The 20,749-nt window shown below is 51.1% G+C and overlaps 1 protein-coding gene across 24 annotated transcripts in view; it reads left to right on the top strand.

The window, feature by feature from the left end:
• The first annotated feature begins 3,634 nt into the window (after positions 1–3,634).
• The window catches only part of CACNA1B (calcium voltage-gated channel subunit alpha1 B), a 265,839-nt gene continuing 248,724 nt past the window's right edge, over positions 3,635–20,749 (top strand). For 15 of the 24 annotated variants that reach the window (XM_032130540.1, XM_032130534.1, XM_032130539.1 and 12 more), the window contains exons 1-3: positions 3,637–4,328; positions 7,607–7,712; positions 14,274–14,413. In XM_032130540.1, the coding sequence (XP_031986431.1) occupies positions 4,069–4,328; positions 7,607–7,712; positions 14,274–14,413 (506 nt within the window). In that variant the 5' untranslated portion in view covers positions 3,637–4,068. Of the gene's footprint in view, positions 4,329–7,606; positions 7,713–14,273; positions 14,414–20,749 lie in introns of all 24 variants that reach the window. The other 9 variants (XM_032130533.1, XM_032130526.1, XM_032130522.1 and 6 more) reach the window with 5 other exon arrangements.

Here is a 20,749-nt window from a genome sequence, read left to right as displayed (position 1 = left end):
ATTCTCGATAAAAAGTATCAGAGCATCTTCCTTGTGGCTTTTGCTCAAAGCCATTCTACATCCTCTGGCAGACCTGAGCACCAGCTTTAACAATTTCCTCTGCCTGCATGGCAGCAGGGCTTTCCTCCAGCACAGCTGGTGCAAAATGAGAGCAAGGAGAGCAGAAATCCCTGGCCAGGAACACCTTGGGAAGCTGCTTTTCTTGGCCCGAAGCTCTGGACCTTCCTGTGGGCTGGAAGGAGATGTACAGCCTGTGTTGTTTGTTTCTTTTTAAAGGAAATGTGGTCCTGGGAGCTGCTCTGCTGGGCAATGCCCTGGGCCCAGAGCCTCGAGATGGGATGGAAGACGCTCCTCTGTTCCTCAGTCAGGAATTCTGAGTAAATAACAGCCTTCCTGCAGTTCCTCAGCTCACCTGGACACAAGTGGGCTTTGCCCTTCCCTCTGAGCCACTCCAGGTGTAGGGCAGGATCCAGGGAAGTCACGGCATGGTGGGAGCCCTTTCGTCTCTTAAAGGCTGAAATCTCCTTTCCTGCTGCTCGTTTTGCAAACGTCCCCGCTCTGTCCTGCTCAGGGGTTGTGTCCCTGAATTTTAGCCACTGTCCCTCACACTGGAAGCGTGTGCTGCTGCCTCTGGAGCACAGCAAGCTGGAAATCCACCTTGTGATTTAACCAGAAACCCCTCCAGAGGTGGATCCAGACTGTCCCAGCAGCTCCAGGGAGCTGCCCTGCCAGGGCAAACAAACAGTGCCACGGGTGCCTGCCATGATCCAAGCGTCCCAGTCATCCGGCAGGAAAACTCCTGCAATTCCGGGCCATTTCCTCTGCCCCAACTGCACCTTGCCAGATGGAAGCGCTGCTCCATTAAGCCCAGTCATCTGCCTCAGGCTTGGGATGCAGGTGAAAGTCCAGGGAAACGCTTGGTTGCCTGGCAAAGCTGCTCGGGGAGGAGGAAGGCTCCTCGCTGAGCAGTGCTGGAGAGCAGAGTGATTCACTCACCTCTGTCTTCGGGGCTTGCGAGGAGGAGTCACTCATGACCGAGTCCTTTTTTAGAATTTTCCATGGAATGCTCTTTGCCCTCCCATAATGGGAGATTATGGATGTCTGACCTGTTTCGGTGCTCTAAATTTTTTGCTTTCTCTTAACTCCCCTGCTTTTCTCCTAATCTTGAAAAGCCCAACTAAACCCTGACGCTTCCCCTCTCAAAGCCGAATAATTAATCCTCGCAACCGCGATCTCCTTCTCTTCTTTAAGGCTTTCAGTGCTTAAGGTTTGCGTGATCTTCCTTAGGGTGTGAAAGAGAAAACAATCCAGGGAAAAAGCCCTGAGCATGCAGATTGAGGAAAGGGCAAACTGGTTGAACAGAGCGTCCTCATGATACACTCACATCATTTTCTCGCTGTCACGAACACCCCCACCACCCTGGCTGCTGATTTCACTGCAGTGCTGTGGTGGGGAGTTTGTTCTGGGAGAGGCAGAGTGGTTTGGTGGCTGTAGGAAGAGGGAAGGGGACGTGGAGGTCAGGATTTTCCCTGATTCTCAATAAGACCTGATGCAGAACCCAACATTTTTTTATTTTTCACCTTTTCAGAGCTGTTGTGTCATCCATCCATCCCCCTGGTCTCGTAAGCACAGGAGGATGAAGATTTGTGGAAACCAATGTATTTTTTTCTCCAGATGCTGATTTCTGTCTGAAGAGGTGAGGGATTATTGAAAAGGGCGTTTTCTCTTCTAGTGGTCACTAAGAAGAAGTCAGGTTTTCCACTGAAAAAGGATGTAGGAGATGTAGTGGCCAGAAGCAGAAAAGTGAAAAATTAAACCACTAAATAAGTAAGTTTTATAAGAATGGGACGACTAAATAAATCAGCTGGAGGAAACTTGGCTTTCAGCTGAAAGATAAATCCATCATAGAATGAAATGCAGTGAGGATAAAAATGTTTTTTAGGGAAAATTTTAAAGGAAGAAGAACTCCCTGCACCCTCCCTCTCCGTCCACGAAATAAGGGAACTTTCCCATTCGTGTGGATCAGCTCAGCAGTGCTCAGGGGTGAAGACTCCTAGGAGGAAACACTCGTTCGAATCCCTGCCCGAGGTCTGTTTGGGTGGAACAGGGCTGCTGAACCACTCCAGCATCTGTCTCCGGGCAAAGTTTTTCCCAAAGACTCCAGCACTCAGCTTAATCTGCAAGTCCCAAACCTGGGGTGGGGAAAACGATCTTTTATTGCACCACCAGCAAGGGCAGGGGAAGGCAACCTCCAGACCGGAGCTGCTTCTCGCTGCCCCGGTCCCCCAGGGCTCGCAGAGCCCTGTCCGTGTCCGGGGCTGGTGGTTCCTGCTGCGTGCGACCCTGGAGGCAGCAGGATGTGATTCACCTCCTTCCCTCGCTGTTCGCCGTGCGTTAGAGCCGCTCCCGGCTCCCCTCGGCTGCCGGTGCTGCCTCCGGGAGCGGCTCCTGGCTGTGCTGCAGTGTGCGAGCCCTTCAGACACCCAGCCCCGGCGCAAGGAGCCGGTTTCTTCCGGAGAGTCACCCTTTGCGTCTTGCCAGGCCTTATTTGTGTCACTTGTGGCTGCTGCCAGCGCTCTGCCTGGCTCCTGAAGCCAGCAGATGTTATTGCTCCAGGCTTGCCTGGTCGGTGGGTTGGTTTTGCACGGAGACAGCTTGGATGACTAAGGCAAAAACCACATCAGCGGCAGAGTCCAGGCTTTCCTTGCTGTGGAGGAAGTGAAAATGTCCCCCTGTTGACAGCCCTGACTTCTTCGGAGGGTCCCTTGTCAAAGTTAATAGTTTCTATCCCAAATTTAGCCTAAATGCAAAAGCATTTCCTCGGCAGCTACCGCAGTGACTGTTGCCGTGCGGCGCTCCAGGAACAAGGAGGAGTTATCTCCCTGACTTGTGCTGGAGGGAAGCAACAGAGGGTGCTGGAATAAACAGGATTAAAGGATTTCATCCATAAATACGGGATTAAAGGTATCCAGCGCTATGCAGGAGTAATTCAAACCAAGGAGAAACAAAGTAAGTTGTGCAGAAGGGCGCAGCTCTGCTCGCGGCCAGCCCGTGCCGCACATCCCCGCACCGACCCAGCCCCGGGAGCGCCGCGGGGGCCGCATCCCCCGCCCCGCACCCCTCCGTGCCCGGCCCCGAGCCCCCGGGGGCTGCCAGCTGAGCCCCCCCCTCGCCCCGCACCCCATTTCCCACTGTGACCCCCCCCACCCTCGCGGCCGCGGGGTTCTGATGGCACAGCGGGGTGACCGGAGCTGCGCTGCCCAGCGCTGCCCGCGCCGAGGCTCGGGGCACCCGTGGGTGCACATCTGGGCAGCGCACATCTGGGCAGCGCACATCTGGGCAGCGGCGCGCAGGCGCGGGGGCTGCCTCGCCCGTGCCCCCCACCCATCCAAGCGGCGGCACCTCCGCCCGGGGCTCTGCGCGCCCTCGGAGCGCTGCGCAGGGGCGGGGGGGGCATCGAGCCCTCCTTCCCCGGGGAGTGGCCGCGGCTCCGCCGTATTTACCGGGGTGAGCGGTGGCGGCCGGGCCGGGCCGGCTCCATCCTCCCTCCTCCCTCCCCGCCCGCCCGCCGGTGCCGGTGACTGGAGCGGGCGGAGCCGCGGCGGCCGATTGGCTCCGGGCATCACATGCGGCGGGGCCGGGCCGTGCCGGAGCCGTGCCGGGCTGGGTTGGGCACGGCGGAGCGCTCCCGCGGCGGGCACGGCAGCAGCGCAGCCCCTTCCCAGCCCAGCGCCCCGTCGCCGAAGGGACCGCGGCCACCGCGGCCACCCGCCGCCGCCCCGGCCATGAGGTCGGGCCGGAGAGACGCCACCTGTGCGGGGAGGTGAGCGGAGCTCCGGCGCCTTCCTCCTACCCCCGGGCAGCCACAGCGGCGGGGAAAAGCAGGGGGTGGAGGAAGGAAAAGGGATATTTTTTCGTTTTATAATATATCAATCTATTTTTGCCGCGATCCATCCCGATCCCGCAACTGAAGCCCCCGGAGGGAGAAGTGCTGCGCGCTGTGATGCGTCTTCCTCTCGCCTCGGCTGCCAGTTTGGATTGTAGCGCCCGGCTCCGTGCACTGCGAGGATGGCTCGGTTTGGGGATGATCTGCCAACCCGCTATGGAGGTGGAGGGCCGGCCGGGGCTGGAAGAGGGAGCAGCCGGCAAGGTGGCCCCCAAGCCGGCCAGAGGATGTATAAACAGTCGATGGCTCAGAGAGCCAGGACTATGGCTCTCTACAACCCCATCCCTGTCAAACAGAACTGCTTCACAGTCAACAGATCCCTCTTCATCTTCAGTGAAGATAATGTTATACGGAAATACGCCAAGCGAATAACAGAGTGGCCATATCCTTTGGGGGAGGCTGTGTGGGCACGGAGGGGAAGGTGGGGAGGGGAGAGGGAGGCTGAGGGGCAGAGACCCCTCCAGGCAGCGCAGAGCGAGTGTCTGGTGCTGCTGCAGACGGTGTGATCGGGCTGTGCGATGGGTGTGTGTGCCGGGGAGCCGTGTGCCCGACATGATGCACGGCCGTGGCAGTGGGAATATGGGAATCAGGGAATCGCTTCCGTGGGAGCACCGAGGGTGCTTTTGGTGTGCTTGATACCAGGGGTGTGTGTAAGACGTGTCAGGGTGTCTTTAGGGGTGAGATGTACAGGTGCACAGACTGACATTTCCTACAATTCAAGTCAGGTTCTGTGAGATTCGTGCCCATGAATCCTGATTTTTATTTCCATCTTGGAGCCTTTCTACTCTTCTGTCTTCCTGTGAATGGTAGAAGGAACGTGGGGTAAAAATGGTGACACCTTGGCACTGAAGCTGCATTGGTAGTAGGGGACATTGACAGCCCAGGTAAATCCCCGGAATGCAATCATTGCAGCTCGGTTTTAGCACATCCCCTCCTGAATCCATTCGAATCAACGTGAATCACGACACTCTGATTAGGTGCGTAGCCTGAGCTTAGGCTGCATGAAAAGAAAAAATTAGCAAAACCTTGTGGCAGAAGGAGGCAGTAAGTGGGGAGAGGGATCATCTGCTGTATGGTGAAAGAGGCAGATACTTTCTGTCTGAGACCCAGCTCCCAGGCCAGGCGAGCTGCAGTGAGAAGGGGGCTTTGCTCGGAATGATGGTTGTAAGCTGTGAGCAGAGGGGAGCAGGCTGAGGCTCCCAGGGAGCGGATTTTGTGTGTGTGTGTGTGTGTGTGTACAGGAGTGCTTTACACTGGGGGTCTCGAGGGAGCCGCTTGTTTTCTTTTCATTTCATATCACACCCCTGTTAATCCTCAGCTAACAGCAGCAGGGCCTCCTTCCAGCCTCCTAGCAACACTTTCAGTTGCCACAGAGGCCAGCTCCTGTTTAGACTTCCCCAGTTTTCACTTCCTGAGGGGCTAACAGGAAAAATACACCAGTGGAGTCAATGCACTTCCCTTCTCTTTGAGCACACACACACATACACACACGTATTGCTCTTTCTGTCCATATTATACAATCCCAGCGACCACTGCATTTCCTCATCCATTTCTCCTTCCCTGCATTTAAGTGTGGATAAACAAGCCCCCAAACCCCCGGTGACGGGCAGAGCATCGCCTGGACTGTGCGGGTAGACTCAGTCTTTCCCTCTCCTGCCTCTTGGGCGATTCGGCTGCACCTTTCCGGGGGATGTGGGGAGGGGACCCCCGGCGCTGCGGAGCCGGCGGGACCGGCGGAGCCACCGGCCCTTCCCCGAGCCGGAGCGGCGGGGCCGGCGGGCGGGCGGGGCCGGGCGCTGTCCGCCGTGCTGAGCCGGGCTGTCCGCGGTGCTGGGCTGAGCTGATCGCGGTGCTGGGCTGAGCCTATCGTGGTGTTGAGCTGAGCTGACCACGGTGCTGAGCTGAGCTGACCACGGTGCTGAGCCGGGCTGACCGCGGTGCTGAAGCCAGGCTGACCGCGGTGCTGGTCTGAGCTTATCATGGTGTTGAGCTGAGCTGAGCACGGTTCTGAAGCCGGGCTGACCGTAGTGCTGAGATGAGCTGACCGCGGTGTTGAGCTGCGCTGACCACAGTTCTGAAGCCAGGCTGACCACAGTGCTGAGCTGAGCTCATTGTGGTGCTGAGCCGGGCTGATGGTGGTGCTGAGCCAAGCTGACCACGGTGCTGAGCTGAGCTCCCTGTGATGTTGAACCAACCTCTCCACGGTGCCGAACCGAGCTCTTTGTGGTGCTGAACTGAGCCCTCCAGGGTGTTGTATCTGCGGTGCAGCTCAGCGCTGTCCCTGCTGCTGAGCCGAGCTCTCCGCGGTGCTGAGAGGAGCTCCCCGTGGTGTTGAGCTGAGCTCCCTGCGGTGCTGAGTCCATCTCTCTGTGGTACTGAGTCCATCCCTCTGTGGTACTGAGTCCATCTCTCTGTGGTACTGAGCCCATCTCTCCACGGTGCTGGGTCCATCTCTCCATGGTGCTGGGTCCCTCTCTCCATGGTGCTGGGTCCATCTCTCCATCGCGCTGGGTCCATGTCTCTGCGGTGCTGGGTCCATCTCTCCATCGTGCTGGGTCCACCTCTCCATGGTGCTCAGTCCATCTCTCCGTGGTGCTGGGTCCCTCTCTCTGTGGTGCTGGGTCCATCTCTCCATCGTGCTGGGTCCATCTCTCCGTGGTGCTGGGTCCCTCTCTCTGTAGTGCTGGGTTCATCTCTCCGTGGTGCTGGGTTCATCTCTCCGTGGTGCTGGGTTCATCTCTCCGTGGTGCTGGGTCCATCTCTCCGCGGTGCTGGGTCCATCTCTCCATGGTGCTGGGTTCATCTCTCCGTGGTGCTGGGTCCATCTCTCCGCGGTGCTGGGTCCATCTCTCCGCGGTGCTGGGTCCATCTCTCCGTGGTGCTGGGTCCATCTCTCCGTGGTGCTGGGTCCATCTCTCCGCGGTGCTGGGTCCATCTCTCTGCGGTGCTGGGTCCATCTCTCCGTGGAGCTGAGCAGAGCCATCGCCCGCCTGCGGCCCCGCTGCTGCCCGTGGCGTGGCTCCGCCCTGGGAGAGCTGGGGCTTGGCACAGCTCAGGGTGGGAGATGCTGGCAAAAGGCAAGGGGGGACCTGGTGCTGGGTTTGGATTCTTTCCCCTTCCCACTTCCCTCCTGCAACCCAAAAAGGTGCTGAGCGTTTTATTTTCGCTGGGAAGTGGACATTGCAATCGAGCAGTAATTGATGTTTTAGACCTGTGTAGATACTCTAAATCAAACTTTTCGTGCCCATCACTTATTTGCACCACGTGCTGAAGTTAAATGTTTTGGGAGAAAAATTCAGCAGACGGTGTTCAGCTGTATAATCTATTTGGAAGCAGTTTAGCTTATCAATCTCATTGAAAATCAATAATGACTAGTAGTTTTTATTTCCTTTGGGCCTTTTGCTTTCTTGCTCCCAAATTCTTTGAGCAGCTCAGACTGTGTGTGAGTCTCTAACTCTCTCAAAGAAGAGAGGAGCCAATTGCCTGCTTTTCTTCCAAACACACCCCGGAAACAACCAAGAAAGTCAAGGAGTCCAAATGTCTTAAAAAAATATGAGAAATCTTAGAATGCTCAGTTAATGCAACTCTGTGGGGAGAAACAGGATTTGGATGGGGTTCTCCTTGTGTGGTCCAGTGTCTTCTTTAACTTGTGGTCCCCACTCCATTTGAATACATGATTTTAGCTACAATCATAGCCAATTGTATCGTGCTGGCTCTGGAACAACATTTGCCGGATGGAGACAAGACACCGATGTCAGAGAGATTGGTGAGTTGCATTCATTTATTTCCAGCTATTTTTTGTTCCTGGCCTAATACAGAAAGCAGTCGGCCACGGGGTGTTGGGAGTGTTTGGATCTATTTTAAAGATCCACGCGTAAACAAACAGGCATTGATCTGACAGTCGGGAAATATCTGTCACAGCAAGGATAACTGTCCCCTCCCGATCCCATCTGCACAAGAATGCTTCATCACTCCAGCCAGCCCTGCCCAGCTGCAGGAGGGAGCTGGAGCTTGTGTTATCATCAGAAGGGCTTCAAACTTAGGTTGTCTCTAAACCAGGACAGCAAGGGGCTGATGAATGCTTAGAACTATCTCTGGAATCAAATGAACTTCTGTGTCATTTCCATTTTCCCAGGGAGTGGTAGAACAGAGTAACGTTTTAGGATTCGTGTGTCTCTTCCTGCCACAGCACAGATCCTTCAAAGCAAACTTTGGGTTCAGATGATCAGACTTCCTTTCAAAAAAAAAAAAACCAACCCGACAATGGAACCAGCTTACAGAGAAAAATAATTCACCCGCAGGCTTTATGGTAATGAGCCCAATTACCTTATTTCAAAAGAAAATAGAAGAATAGCTTCAAAACAATTCTCCCATTTATCATCACTGTAGGAAAACTGTGTAATTCTTGGTTTGATTTTTCTCCTGCTTTGAATGATCTGGAATGTCTTGCATGCCTAAATGCATTAATCCTGGTGCATGTTGAAAGGCTGGATAAATATGGATCCATATGTGTTTTCCATGTAGATACTATATTATGCAAACAAAGATAACATTAGGCTTGCTGCCAGAAGCGAGAGCCTTTGAGTATTGGTTGCTGCAGTTCCTAAGGATGGTCCACGCCAGTGGGCAGCTCTCAGAATCTCATTCTTCAGAAGCAGGAAGAAGTGTGTTGGTGAGAAATCTGGAGAGCCAGGGTCTGAATTTGATGCTGGTTTGGAAATGGATCTGCTCTTGCTGGGGGGCTTGCTTCCTCTCCCTGCTGGAATTATTTTTAATGAAGAAGATATGAGGATAAAATGAATAAATGATTGTATGTAGATCTTTCTGCCATTAAGCCTGGCTTTGTGTGCTTTGGGGTTGGGTGGCAAGGCCAGCCTGGGGGTGTGAGAAAAGCACAGGTTTAGAGCCAGGACTGAGCTGGGAAAGTGCTTTCTGTGGTTTTAAACATATGGATTAGTGAGGGGAAAAGTAGTTTTGGGGATGTTCTGGCTTGGCAATCCTTTGGTTCATGTTGGCTTTATGTTCCTCTATATCCTTTGATTTATAAGGGCATCCTAGAGGTGTTTTCTTGTCCTTTTCCCCATTGTAATAATTCCATTTTACAGCACACACACCTTCAGATCCTGCCTAAAACATTCCAAAGGGGGGCACTGGCATTGCCACCGAACAGCGCGAGAGAGCTGTGGGAGTTGAATGCACAATCTCTGCCCTGTTGGCTCTGCCTTGGTGTGGAGGGAAGAATTAACCCCAAATTTTTGTCCCAAGCACCGTTGTGTTTGCTCCAGGTATTCTGAAGCCATTTTAACCACAGCACATTCCTACCTCTGAAACATAAAGGGATTTTTCATAGAGCAGCACTGCGAATCTTTACAAGTCATGAAATCGTTTTTATTTTCGACATAAGCTGGAAAGATAAGCACTGTGAGCAAGAAAAACTGTCTTCTAGTTTTCAAAGTGAAACCTCTTTAGAATTCTCCTGTTAGGTCTATAAACTGAAAGTTGTTTCATTGCAAATGTTACAAATCCGCATTGACCACAGTGGGGGAACATTCCCGTACATTTCCCATACATTTGCAGGCTTGCTGAGCCAAATTCTAAGTCCGTGCAGAACAGCAGGTGCTTTATTGCTGTCTTTAGCAGGAATGGAATTGGTCTTTTTTTGGATAATGGTTAATGCATACAGCTTTTCCTCTCCTGGGTTCACTAAAATCTCCAAATTGGAGATCATCATTGAAGAGTTAATCAGATATTAAAGATACGAGGTGCACATCACAAGCCTTTTGTGGCTGGGAGATGTAGGCAGAGTTGTGGAAGGAAAACTGAAGTTGCCTTTTGTCTTTTAATCAAAATTTTCCTCTTTTTATCTCCCCAAGAGCCAGGATATGATCCTGCAGTGCAATCTCACTGGGATGTTTTCTGTGCTCCTGTTATTTTCAGACAGGGTTAACTGAGCACATGTCTCAGTACATGAAATATTCCAAGATTTTGAGTGGCTGAGTTAGGATAATTCTCTCTCTGCCCATTTTCTGCATGCACAGAAAAGCATTACTTGGCTCTGGGCTGGAAATTCTGGTCAAAACAAAAGCACCAGTCTGGTGATCAGAGCATTTAGTGGTGAACCGGAGGATTGCCTCTGGTCCTTGATCATCCAACAAGAGGAATAAAGCCATTTTCCCACCAGCAGCAGACGGACCCAACCCCGAGGCTCTTTCCTGCTCCGAGCTGGAAGTCTCACATGCTCTGGATGCTGGGAATGTTTCCCTCACATCAGGAACTGTCCAGTGGAACAGGTTTGCCCCTGTCCATCTCCACCCAGTGGGCTGTGGAGTCAGCCTCCCTCTATCCCAATAAATATTGCATTGTTTGTACACACTGGAGTGATGCCAGCTGCGAAGATGCTGAGGGAGCTGTTCTGAGCAGCCCAGAGCCTGGTGGGGAGAGCTCCAAATGTGGGAATGTGAACTTCCCGTCGCAGCCCCGAACGGCCTTGCGGGTGCCTTGCTCTCGAGGCTGTCCAGACAGAGACCTCCTTCTCTCCCTGACTCCTTCCTGATTGCTCGGTTTTCCATGAGAAGCTTCAGGAGACTTCTCCCAGAAGGACAGCGATGATTTCAGCACTAGCAGGGTGGGCAATCCCTTTTCTGCCCCTGTTTGAAGGCACCAGAGGGGCTGTGGGGTGTTCGCTGCAGGCCCGGGGTGTTTGGCTTCCCTGGGTGTTTTGGAAGTGAGGACAGAACATAACTTTTCCCAGATTTTCAGCATGACAGCTCTGGCAATTTCCTAATGGATTTAATGCTTTCTCTCATCCACAGGCACTTAGAGCAGCAATATGTCAGCTGCTCATATTAACCTTTGCATGAACAAAGCCTTTCACACCCAAACCTCTCCAGGCTGTCACATCTGAAGGCCAAGGAAAGACACTAGGACGTGAAGTAGGAATGGTAATGACTTTCCAGTCTCAGAAGTTGTTTCTGATCAGAAACATATTGATTAAATGTGTGTTTGGCCCAGTCTCAAGCTCTGCTGTGTCCACAGCAAACAACTTGCTGGCACAGCTCTGGCTGCTGCCCAGATTCTCCGCCCTCCTTCCAAGCAGGCACGCGGATCCTCATTATCACCTGCTCTGCCCCTCTTGAACCCGAGCAGGGGCACAGACTTTGGTCTGAAGGGGCTACAGGGTGTCCTAGCAGGGACTCTGAGCTGAGGCAGGGCCATTTCAGTGCTGCACAGGAATTCACCCACGTCCTTCCCTCCTTCCATCACACACAGTCAGGCAAATCCTTTTTTCCAGCAGAAAGACCTCTCCCCATTGGGGCATAAATTTTATTTTTCATCTCATCGTTACTGCCCTGATTCTTGGGCTGAGTCAGTGTAAATTTAGGCAGGCTTTAGAAAAGACCCTCTTTCTTTCACCTCTTATTTCCCCAGCTACTCGCTGCCAACCCTACAGATGAGAGTTTTTCTTTGTAACAAATACCCAAATCCATCTGTGAGCCTTCCTGCTTCCCTAGAAGCTGACAAAAACTCCTTTGACCCACTTCCTGAGAGCTCTGTGTAGCCCTAGCTTTGGGAAGAGCACATCCCATCAAACCGTGGAGTACCTGGAGCCTGGCTCTTTAAAGCTGGGAGCTGTAATCACCAGGCACCTGACCTAGATTGAGCAGAGACTGGAGTAGATACCAGGCTTCAAGGAAGTGAGGGAGTAATGTGGAGGAGTGGATGTGGGTAAAGGTAGCTTTTTTTGTGTGTGTTAGAAGAGCTATTTTTAGAGGTATGCGAGTAGTTGTGGGATGGGAATTTGGGATGGGATGGGATGGGCTGGGAGGCCTTTGTGTGCAGGGATTATGTGGAGCTGTTGAACCAGGAGCTGTTGGGGGGTTGAGGAACAGGCGGACTGGGCTGTCAGAGGGCTCCTGTGTCCATGAGGGAAGGCAGAGGAGCAGCAAGGTAATTCCTGGAATCACAGAGGATGATTTCTGACCCCTTCTCCCCTATTCCCTCTTTTCTGTACTGGGCTGGAGCCCTGGGATGCCTCCAGCTCTTGCTGTGGAGCAGCTGCTGGAAGAGCATTGTAGGATTTCTGCTGAAGGTCATAAAAGGTCTGATGGCCCTTGCTGCTGTTTCTCTGTGGGTAAACAGCCCTGAGATGGGCAGCTGGAGGTCTGGCAGTGCTGGCTCCTCTGAGCATCCTCTGAGCAGCATCAGTGAGGGACAGAGGGCTTGGAGGTGCTGCTGCTTGTGGAAACCCCTCCTTGTCTGGAGGGAAAGGCAGTTTTGGGTGTGGGTTTCATTTTCTCCTCTCCATTTCAGCCAGAGGCTCAGTGGGAGCTCAACAGGCCCCTGTTCTGTTTTGCTCTCTGGCCAGCAGTGAGTGTATCTGGAGGTGACTGTCATCTCACCATGGGGCGTGGGAGGTGGAGCTGCTGGGGCTGTGAGGTCAGAAAGGTGGAAGGAAATAGAGGTAACATGGGGTGAAAGATGGAAGGTGTGGAAGAGCTCTTCCCACTGAGGTGTGTGGGGATATGGGGACCAAAACTTGAATTCAGCCACTGATGGAAAAGCCTCTCCAGAGGTTGTATTTTCCAGCAGCTTGGAGGCATCCTCAGTGATTGGAGCTCTCTGGTGGCCTTGCTGAGCTGGGTTTAACCAGCCAAGCCTCCCTGGCAGGGCTGTGCTGTCATGTTACAGATCCCGGTGTGGGTCAGGCTGGAAGGGACCACAGGGGCTCCTCCTCCCTCCTCCCTGCTCCAGCAGGGCCATCCCAGAGCACAGGGCACAGCATTGTGTTCAGATGGTTCTGGAATATCCCCAGGGCGGAGACTCCACCCCTCTCTGGGCTCTGTTCAGGGCTGGGCACTGCCCAGGGCAGCAGTTCTGCCTCCTGTGCAGGGGAATTGCTGGGATCAGTCCCTGCCCGTGGCTCTGGTGCCGCTGCCGGGCCCCGGAGCAGAGCCTGATCCACGCTCTGTCCCCTCCCTGCAGCCAGGGACACCCAGGGCTGAGGACCCCTCTCAGCTGTGTCACCTCTCAAGGCTGACCAGGCCCAACTTTCAGGGGTGAAAACCTTAATTTCTGGACCAAGTGCTGTCCTGAAGTGCGGGTCTGTGCCAGAGCTGAGCGGGAGTTGCCGTGCTTGTGTCAAACCTGCTTCTTCCTTGGTTCTGGGGCCACAAGCCTCAACATCCCTGCTCTTTTTCCATCAGAGAACAAACAATCCCCTTTTGTCCTTGGGAGAATTGCAAAATAGAAACAACTGTGCCTCGAACAGCAGCTCAGCTCTTTGGTTCTGGTGGCCAGAAATGCCAAAGCCACTGGAAAAAGGATTTCAAATCTCTCAATGTGGAAGTTTGCTTCTTTTTGGGTACAGCTGCTTTACTTCCACCGAGTTCAGCTGAAAACCAGGATTTAGGGCACATTTGGAATTGGTTACTGGTGCCAAAGCTGATGAGCACGTTCTTGAAATTGATGCCCATTGCTTTTACCTCTTGCTTTGTTCCCGTTTCTTGCCCAAATCTTCCTTCCAATTGTGGATGCTTCCATTTGGCTCCGAGTTTGTGGTGAAACTCCTGTCAGTAGAGTCTAGTCCCCCGAGATCTGCTGCAGAGATGGAATAAAGGCCTTAGTAAAACTGTGGAGACTGAGCTTGATTTTCTCTGTAGTGAGCTAGGACACGAATCTGCCATCTCAAGGGATGTGTTAGTCTGCACCATGGACCTGAGACAAAAATCTTGCTGCTCCTGCTGTTCATGGGAGGGACTGGGGATTTCTCCCTGAACCAGATCCCCAGTGAAAGGAAAACAAATGAGGCTGCAGCTGTGAAAATTGATAAAATGGAGGAGAAAGAGTGAAGAAAGAACTGATGGAATAAATGATAAATAAATAATTTCCTGTCAGTGTTGTCAGGCTTGCTGTGCTAGCTGTTGCTGCCCAAGACACCCTCTTGTTTCATGTTCCTGGATGAATTGTGGAGCACCTTCTGTGCCAATAACTCCAGGAATCTGTGATCTCTAATTTAAATATACCCTTGGAGCAAAATTTCCGCATCAAAATTCCCTCCGGAACATTCCGTCAAGGTGGAAAGTGCGGGGTGAAACCATCGGGATGAAGGCCAATGGAATTGCCAATTTGAAAAGAAAATTAATTTCAGAGAAATGATAATGAAATTCCTCTCTGAGCTGAGTTCCAGTAAACTTAAACCTTCTAATTTCAGCTCTGTTCAAAGAGTGGAAAAGGTGTGAAGCTGGTGCCTGTAGCTGTTTAGAGGGCTGGTCATCAGAGCAGGAGCATGGATCTCTCCTTGACTCCTTTAATTTTCCTTCTTTTCCAGGATGACACTGAGCCGTACTTTATTGGAATATTTTGTTTTGAAGCTGGTATCAAAATCATCGCTCTGGGCTTTGTTTTCCACAAAGGCTCTTACCTGCGGAATGGCTGGAACGTGATGGATTTTGTCGTGGTCCTCACAGGGTAAGCGACCTCCCCTCACCCTGAGCTTAACGGGGGCTCTCGCTCTGCTTTGTGGTGTTCGTTTGCTCTGGGTTGGGCTGGGATTGACTGGAGTGAAACAGCACTGAACCCCTGCATTTCTGGCTGGAGTAAATCTAAAGAATGGCTCTTGTGCTGAATGAATCACTTGCCAAGCGTTTGAACCAACTCAAAAGTGGTTTTGAGGATATTTCTTTGTAGATATTCCAGTGCGTATCTGATCCCGACACTTCCTGACATTTCCGTGACTTTGCAGCTTCTAATTGCCACTGGCACTTGAACCTGATTTAAATCAATTTCTTTTCTGACGTTACAGGATGACTTTAAAAGTCAACCTGGAGTGTGCTAACAAATTAAATGCATCCCGTTTTTAGGCTGTTACAGCTCTGAAATTGGCCAGGTTTCTGCAGGAATGAATTTATTCCCCTGTAACATAACTTTTCTCAAAAGAACTCGAAGATGTTTGAAAAGAATTCAAAATGTCTTATTAAGGATGGAGGTGAAAAGGTTGCGTGTGCGTTTTGTACCCTGGTTTGAGATGATATCACTGATTTCTCTCTTGAAAATGCTGATGATATTTTACATTATGCATTGCAGCAGTTTCTGCCTATTTATATAAAGAGAGGTGGATAATGAAAACATAAACATGAACACTTCTAGTTGACAAATTGGCCTTTAAAGCTTCAGAGGAAACGATCCAAAGGTCTGCGTGAGGTCCTGAGCTTGCAGCCTTCATCTTGGAAGGATTTCAGTTCATTTTCCCCCAGAAACTGCAGCCTGGCTCCTGGTATTGATATGCTTCCCAAATCTATCCTTTCACACACCTTCCCTGCCTGGTGAACGTGGATATTCCCTGCTCCTGGTGGTGGTGTGGAGCAGGGAAATGCTTGCATACATATACAAATGTATTCATTAGCTACATGATCACTGTAATTCCATTTGCATTCAGGGCACCCTGTGATACAGCACTTGAAAGGCCAAAGGGAATTCTTGATGTATTAAGAGGAAGAGAATAAATATGCAGGGCTTGATTCTCCTGCTGCTGGGGCTGGGTATTTAATCAATAGAAACTTCAGTGGAGGCACAAGGAGAATCAGATTTCCATACTTAGAAGCACGGGGGGTACCAGGATGAGAAGAGAATTAGCACAGATGCTACAATTATTCTCACTGACACTCTGTTCTGATTCCTAGTTAGCTCCACACGTTAAAAAAAAAATATAAAATCAAGGCCCTGATTCTGGAAAGGGCTTTGGCATTGGTTGAATTTATCCTACAGCAAAGCATTCCAGTGTATGCTGGGATTCAGCTGACTCCAGTGGTTCTCTACTGACAGCTAAGGCTCTACAGAAAAGCTTTTCTGAATCCCAGCCATATTGTTTAGGCATGGCTTGTATTCCTTTTATTTTTTTTTTCTTCATAAACACAAGACTCCAGAGTTTGTTGGCTTTGTTTTACAACCGAGACATTCAAAGTTTTGCAGCAGCGGCTGAGACGGCCGCGGGATCCCCCCGGAACGCGCGGTGCCTCCGGCGGCTCCCCGGTGCTGGGTTCCTTGTGGGAGCTGTTTGCAGCACTGTTTGATCCTGGAGCATAATTGTGGAATATCAGCTCAATGAGGCAGCTGGAACAAGCTGGAACAAGGACCCCCGGTGCCATCTGCGAGCCCGCGGGTGCCTTTGAAGTGCCATCCTGTTAACGTCACCGCTGCTGTTTCCAATGGTGACACCAACTGGGCCCTGCTGAAATTGTCTTGTACAAGGGCTTCCCACCAGGCAGCAGTGCAGGGGTGGCAAAGGCTGAACTCATCGGCGTCAAGCCCAAGAGCCATCTCCACCAAGGAAATCCAGACCTCTAATCCTTGTAATTTAACAAGGCGCTTGAGCTGGTGCCTGGTTTTTGGTGTTAGGGGGAAGGTACTGAAAATAACAGTTACTCATGCTTGGTTTGATGCTTTCCTGAATATTTCCAGCCCAGGTGGAGGGAGCACTGAAAGCTCTGCAGCTTCACACAGGGGGTTGAATTAGTGTTTTCTCTGCTGCCTGGTGTGTTTTGCTCTGCATTTCCCAGATCCTGATTAAGTTCTTAGCTCACTCCTGTGTTGCCATGGGGTTGTGCTGGAAACCTGGAGTTCCTCTTCCTTGGGTTTCCTTCAGTGGCCAGAATCCCTTTCACGTGCCCACTGCCTGGCTGAGCTTGGTTGAGAGGGGAAACCTGGGCAGGGCTGTTTATTTGAGCCAAAATCCTCTTCATTTCTGCATCAAGACTTTAAAGTCAGGTTGTGGAGCAAGAAATTTACTGCTGGCAGACCCTCCAGGGAGAGGCTGCAAGGTGGTGACACGAGTGGGACCTTCATTTTCACTTCTGTGGAAGGCAGACTCGGATCTGTGTTTCAAAAAATGATCTAGCTGTAATTTATTAGGGAATAATAAAAAAGGACAGTGCTAAGCCAGTCCTTAACGTGTTCTTGTAAATATAGATAGGTAGGACATCAGTTTTTGAAATATCACTTTGCTACTCCATCAAAGCTTCCCTTTGCCATATGTGCAAGATTTCAACTTGAAAATGTTACTTCGTGTTTCCCAGGCAGTGCTCAGTTCCCAAGCTCAGTTTTACATTGATCTTCAATATTAAAGAGGGATTTTGATTCCTCTCCTTTAATTTATTTATTTTTTTTTTAATTTCTCTGTAAGCACGAAAGATCATGACAATGTTCCATGGTGCCCCACACAGGGTTGTGTACCAGCTAGTCCGGCCGAGTGCCCGTTTCTATTAAGGTAAATGGGGAATGGCAGAAAAATCTGATCTCATTTTCAGCTTTTAGCTAAGCCCCAGAAAAGCAAAGAGCAGCTCTGCTCTCGTTCTCTGTTTCCATAGGAAAAAGGCCAGCCAGAGTCTGGGTGTGTTTTGGAGGAGGCTGTGGGGGAAGGCTCTGCATCGACTGAACTTAGCCTTATGTAAATATTCCAGTGATCATGCAGCAATCCTTCCCACCTGCTTTTTCCAACCCTTTTCTGTTTTTTTTTTCTTTCTTTTTTTGGATTGCTACTCAATGCCTGCACCCTGGAATTATTGATAAATATATTTTTTATCTACCTGCAGCGAAGGAGATTTTGTTTGTCAAAAGCAGACAGCAGAACTTGTTAATCAGGAAATACATCAGGGCTGTGTTCCGTGCAGCCAGGATCAATATCCTATTGAGCTAAACTCGAGTCTGACAGATAGTGGCCCAAAATGGCTTTGGTTTGTTGTTCCAGAAAACACTCCCTCGGTTTCTTTCCCCAGCAATGCTGTGGTGCCTATTTCTCATTTGCTTCCAAGGAAACCTGCGGATCTGCTCTTAATAAAGGCCTGGGAAAAGAATAGGTTGCTCTTCTTGCAAGATTTGGTTTCCCCTGTAATTTTTTTTAGTGATTTCTTGTGATCTCCATCAGTTGTGGACGCGTCTCAATGGAAGCTGCCCTGCTGGGATGGGCCTGTTGCTGTTGGGGAGAAAAACACATATTTTATAGGTCCTGCTCATTTTATTTCCATGTTTCTGTGGGATTGCATTGGCTCCAGTGATGACATCACCCATTAGCAGCTCTAAATCACACAAAATTGCAGGTTCTCAGTTGGCCTGGGACTGGATGATCTTAATGCACTTTTTCCAAGGTGGAGGCAAAAGGGATTTTTAAACTCTGTTGCTGCAACGTGGTTTGGGTTGAAAATCTCAGAAATCCACAGTTGTCTTGGGAACAAATTTGTCCTGTCCTCAGACTCCTCAGCTGGAGCCATGAGCTCTGCTTCAGGGCTTGGGGGGTTCAGACCTGCTCCTCTTGGAGTTCATGGGAGGCTTTTTCCTGGGCTTTGGATGCAAAGCCTGAAGAACTGCTGGGTTTCCATAGAACTGTGTCATGTGCTGCCTGCTGAGGGGAAGAATGGAGAACAAGGCATGGATAAAATGACATTGATCTTTGGTTCCCAAAATTCAGATATCTAGGGATTTTTGAGGGGGGGAAAAAAAGGCTTTTAAACCGTGATGTCCAAGGGGTCCATGCGCAGTTGTGTTTTGGGGCTTGTTCAGCCTTTTGGTTTCATCATATCATGGATAACGGGCCTTAGGGTTTAATTCCATACCCCAAGAAAGGAGCTGCTTGTCCCTTTTTCATCACCAGCTACCTGAGATTCCCCTTGGTGCCTTCTAGCAAGGCTGGAAGAAGAATTCCTTCTTCTGCATGCCTATGGTTTTATGAAATGCCAGCATTTCCCCGGTCAGAGATTTATGCTGCCCAACCTCCCTTGACCTGAGGGCTTTTCTGTGCACCACAGGCCTTTGCTGCTGCTCTGCTCCTTTCCCAGATCTTCCATGTCCTCATGGAGTGACCACAACCATGTGATGTTTGTCCAACACCAAGAGTGGCTAAAGGCTGGTATGAAATAACGGAGCGCCTGACAGGATCATGCTCTGTCCTTTATGAGCAGAATTAATTCCTTTTGGCTTCCAATCAGCCTGGATTAAACACTCTCGAAGAGTCCTGGTGGCTTCTTGAGCCAGTTGGATCAGCTGCCTGGATCTCTGGGTGGGACTGGCAGAGACAGCGTGTGCCAGGCCCGGAGCTGCCAAATGATGTGCACAAAGTCTCGGTGTGGGTACGGATGTCTCAGGCTGTCTGGAACAAATCACAAAAGCCAGAATTATCTTGATTGTCTGAGAAATGTGCTCCCAGCTCCTGATGCTGCTAATAATTTGGAAGGCAAGTCATTTAGTGACAGCATAAAGCCCTGCTCATCCTCGATGGGAGCGTTGCTGGTTACCAGGATCATCCTGCTATGTGGGCAGTGGGAGCTGCTATTCCTGGTGCTGTGTTTGAGGAGCAGCAGCCTTGGATGCAGCAATGACTGACAGAGTGGGAGGCACAGGAACCACCCAGCCTGGGCTGTGCAGCAGGTTTGGACCTCGGATCTTCCCCTCTGAGGTGGATGTACCTCCCAGACAGGGTGTGGGGGGGGACATGAGAGCAGGGAAGTATTTGAGAAGGAAATGCCTGGTTGAGGCCTGGGATTCTTAAAGGTGGCAAATATTCATGGATGCTTTGGCTCCAACATTTCTTTTTTTTTAACATGTGCATGTTCCTGAGCATTCAGAAGCCCCTAAATGAGGATATCTGAGCTATGGGGTCCTGTGGGACTGGCTCTGGTGTACTTGGTTTACAAGGGTGACAGGACAAGGGGAATGGCCTCAAAATGGCAGAGAGTAGATTTAGATGGGATATTAGGAAAAAAGTTCTTCCCTGGGAGGGTGGGCAGGCCCTGGCACAGGGTGCCCAGAGCAGCTGGGGCTGCCCCTGGATCCCTGGCAGTGCCCAAGGCCAGGCTGGACATTGGGGCTTGGAGCAGCCTGGGACAGTGGGAGGTGTCCCTGCCCATGGCAGGGGTGGCACTGGATGAGCTTTAAGGTCCCTTCCAACCCAAACCAGTCTGGGATCCTTTGATTCTATATTCCACCTGCAAGTAACCCTAGAGCTAATGAGAAAAATGAAATTCAGATGAAATCAACCCTCTTGGACGGCCTGCAGCCTCCCTTTAGGTGGTTGCTCAATGCTTTGTTTATCAGCTGTGGGTCTGGAGATGTAGGCAATGAAGGGGTCAGAGCAGGGAAGTGCAGATTTCCCTCTGCTTTCCTGAGGTGGAAATTTTGGCACTTCTGTGCTAGAAAGCAAAGCAGAGCAGCAACAGGAGCTGGGGAAAGGGATACTTTGAGAAGGGACAAGCTCTGTCCTGGCTGGCTGTCCCCAGGAGAAGGAGCTCTCCGGTCGGGGTGGTGATGGACTCAGGGCGAGCGCTGTCAGCACCGTGCATGAGTCATGCCAAGAGCAAAGCCTTTATGGGTTTTAATGCAGCTGATCCCTGTTTTCAATTTCTTTTATGCTCTGGTTATGGATGGACACTTGCTGGCGCTCAGAAAAGCAAAGGGTCCCTTCTGAAATTAAATCAGATAAAGGTGGACAAGACACAGGGATTCACCTGCAAGGTGTTACCCGGTGTTCTGGCTGGGGGGCGAGGGCAGCAAGGGAGGGCGGCAAGCAACCACATTTTCTTTTTTGAAGCAGAGAGAGTTTATAACTGGGAGGGAGGAGGTCTCAGGTTGAACAGAAAGTTTTCCTATCCTCTGTCCCTTGGCTGTCTGGGCTCCTGGAAGTTGCAGAATCCATTCCCTTCAGAGAAGACCCTGGACAGGGAGGAAGAGTTTGAGGGCTCTAAACCCATCTGGCAAATGTCCCTGTTTCCTTTTTTGCCCAGTGGGGCAGCAGCTTCCTTGGGACTGGATCTTGTTTTC

The sequence above is a fragment of the Corvus moneduloides genome, chromosome 21, assembly GCF_009650955.1.
Source record: "Corvus moneduloides isolate bCorMon1 chromosome 21, bCorMon1.pri, whole genome shotgun sequence".
In the NCBI taxonomy this organism is placed as follows: domain Eukaryota; kingdom Metazoa; phylum Chordata; class Aves; order Passeriformes; family Corvidae; genus Corvus; species Corvus moneduloides.
The sequence above is the reverse complement of the archived record's forward strand: the minus strand, read 5'-3'. Positions and strand labels throughout refer to the sequence as shown.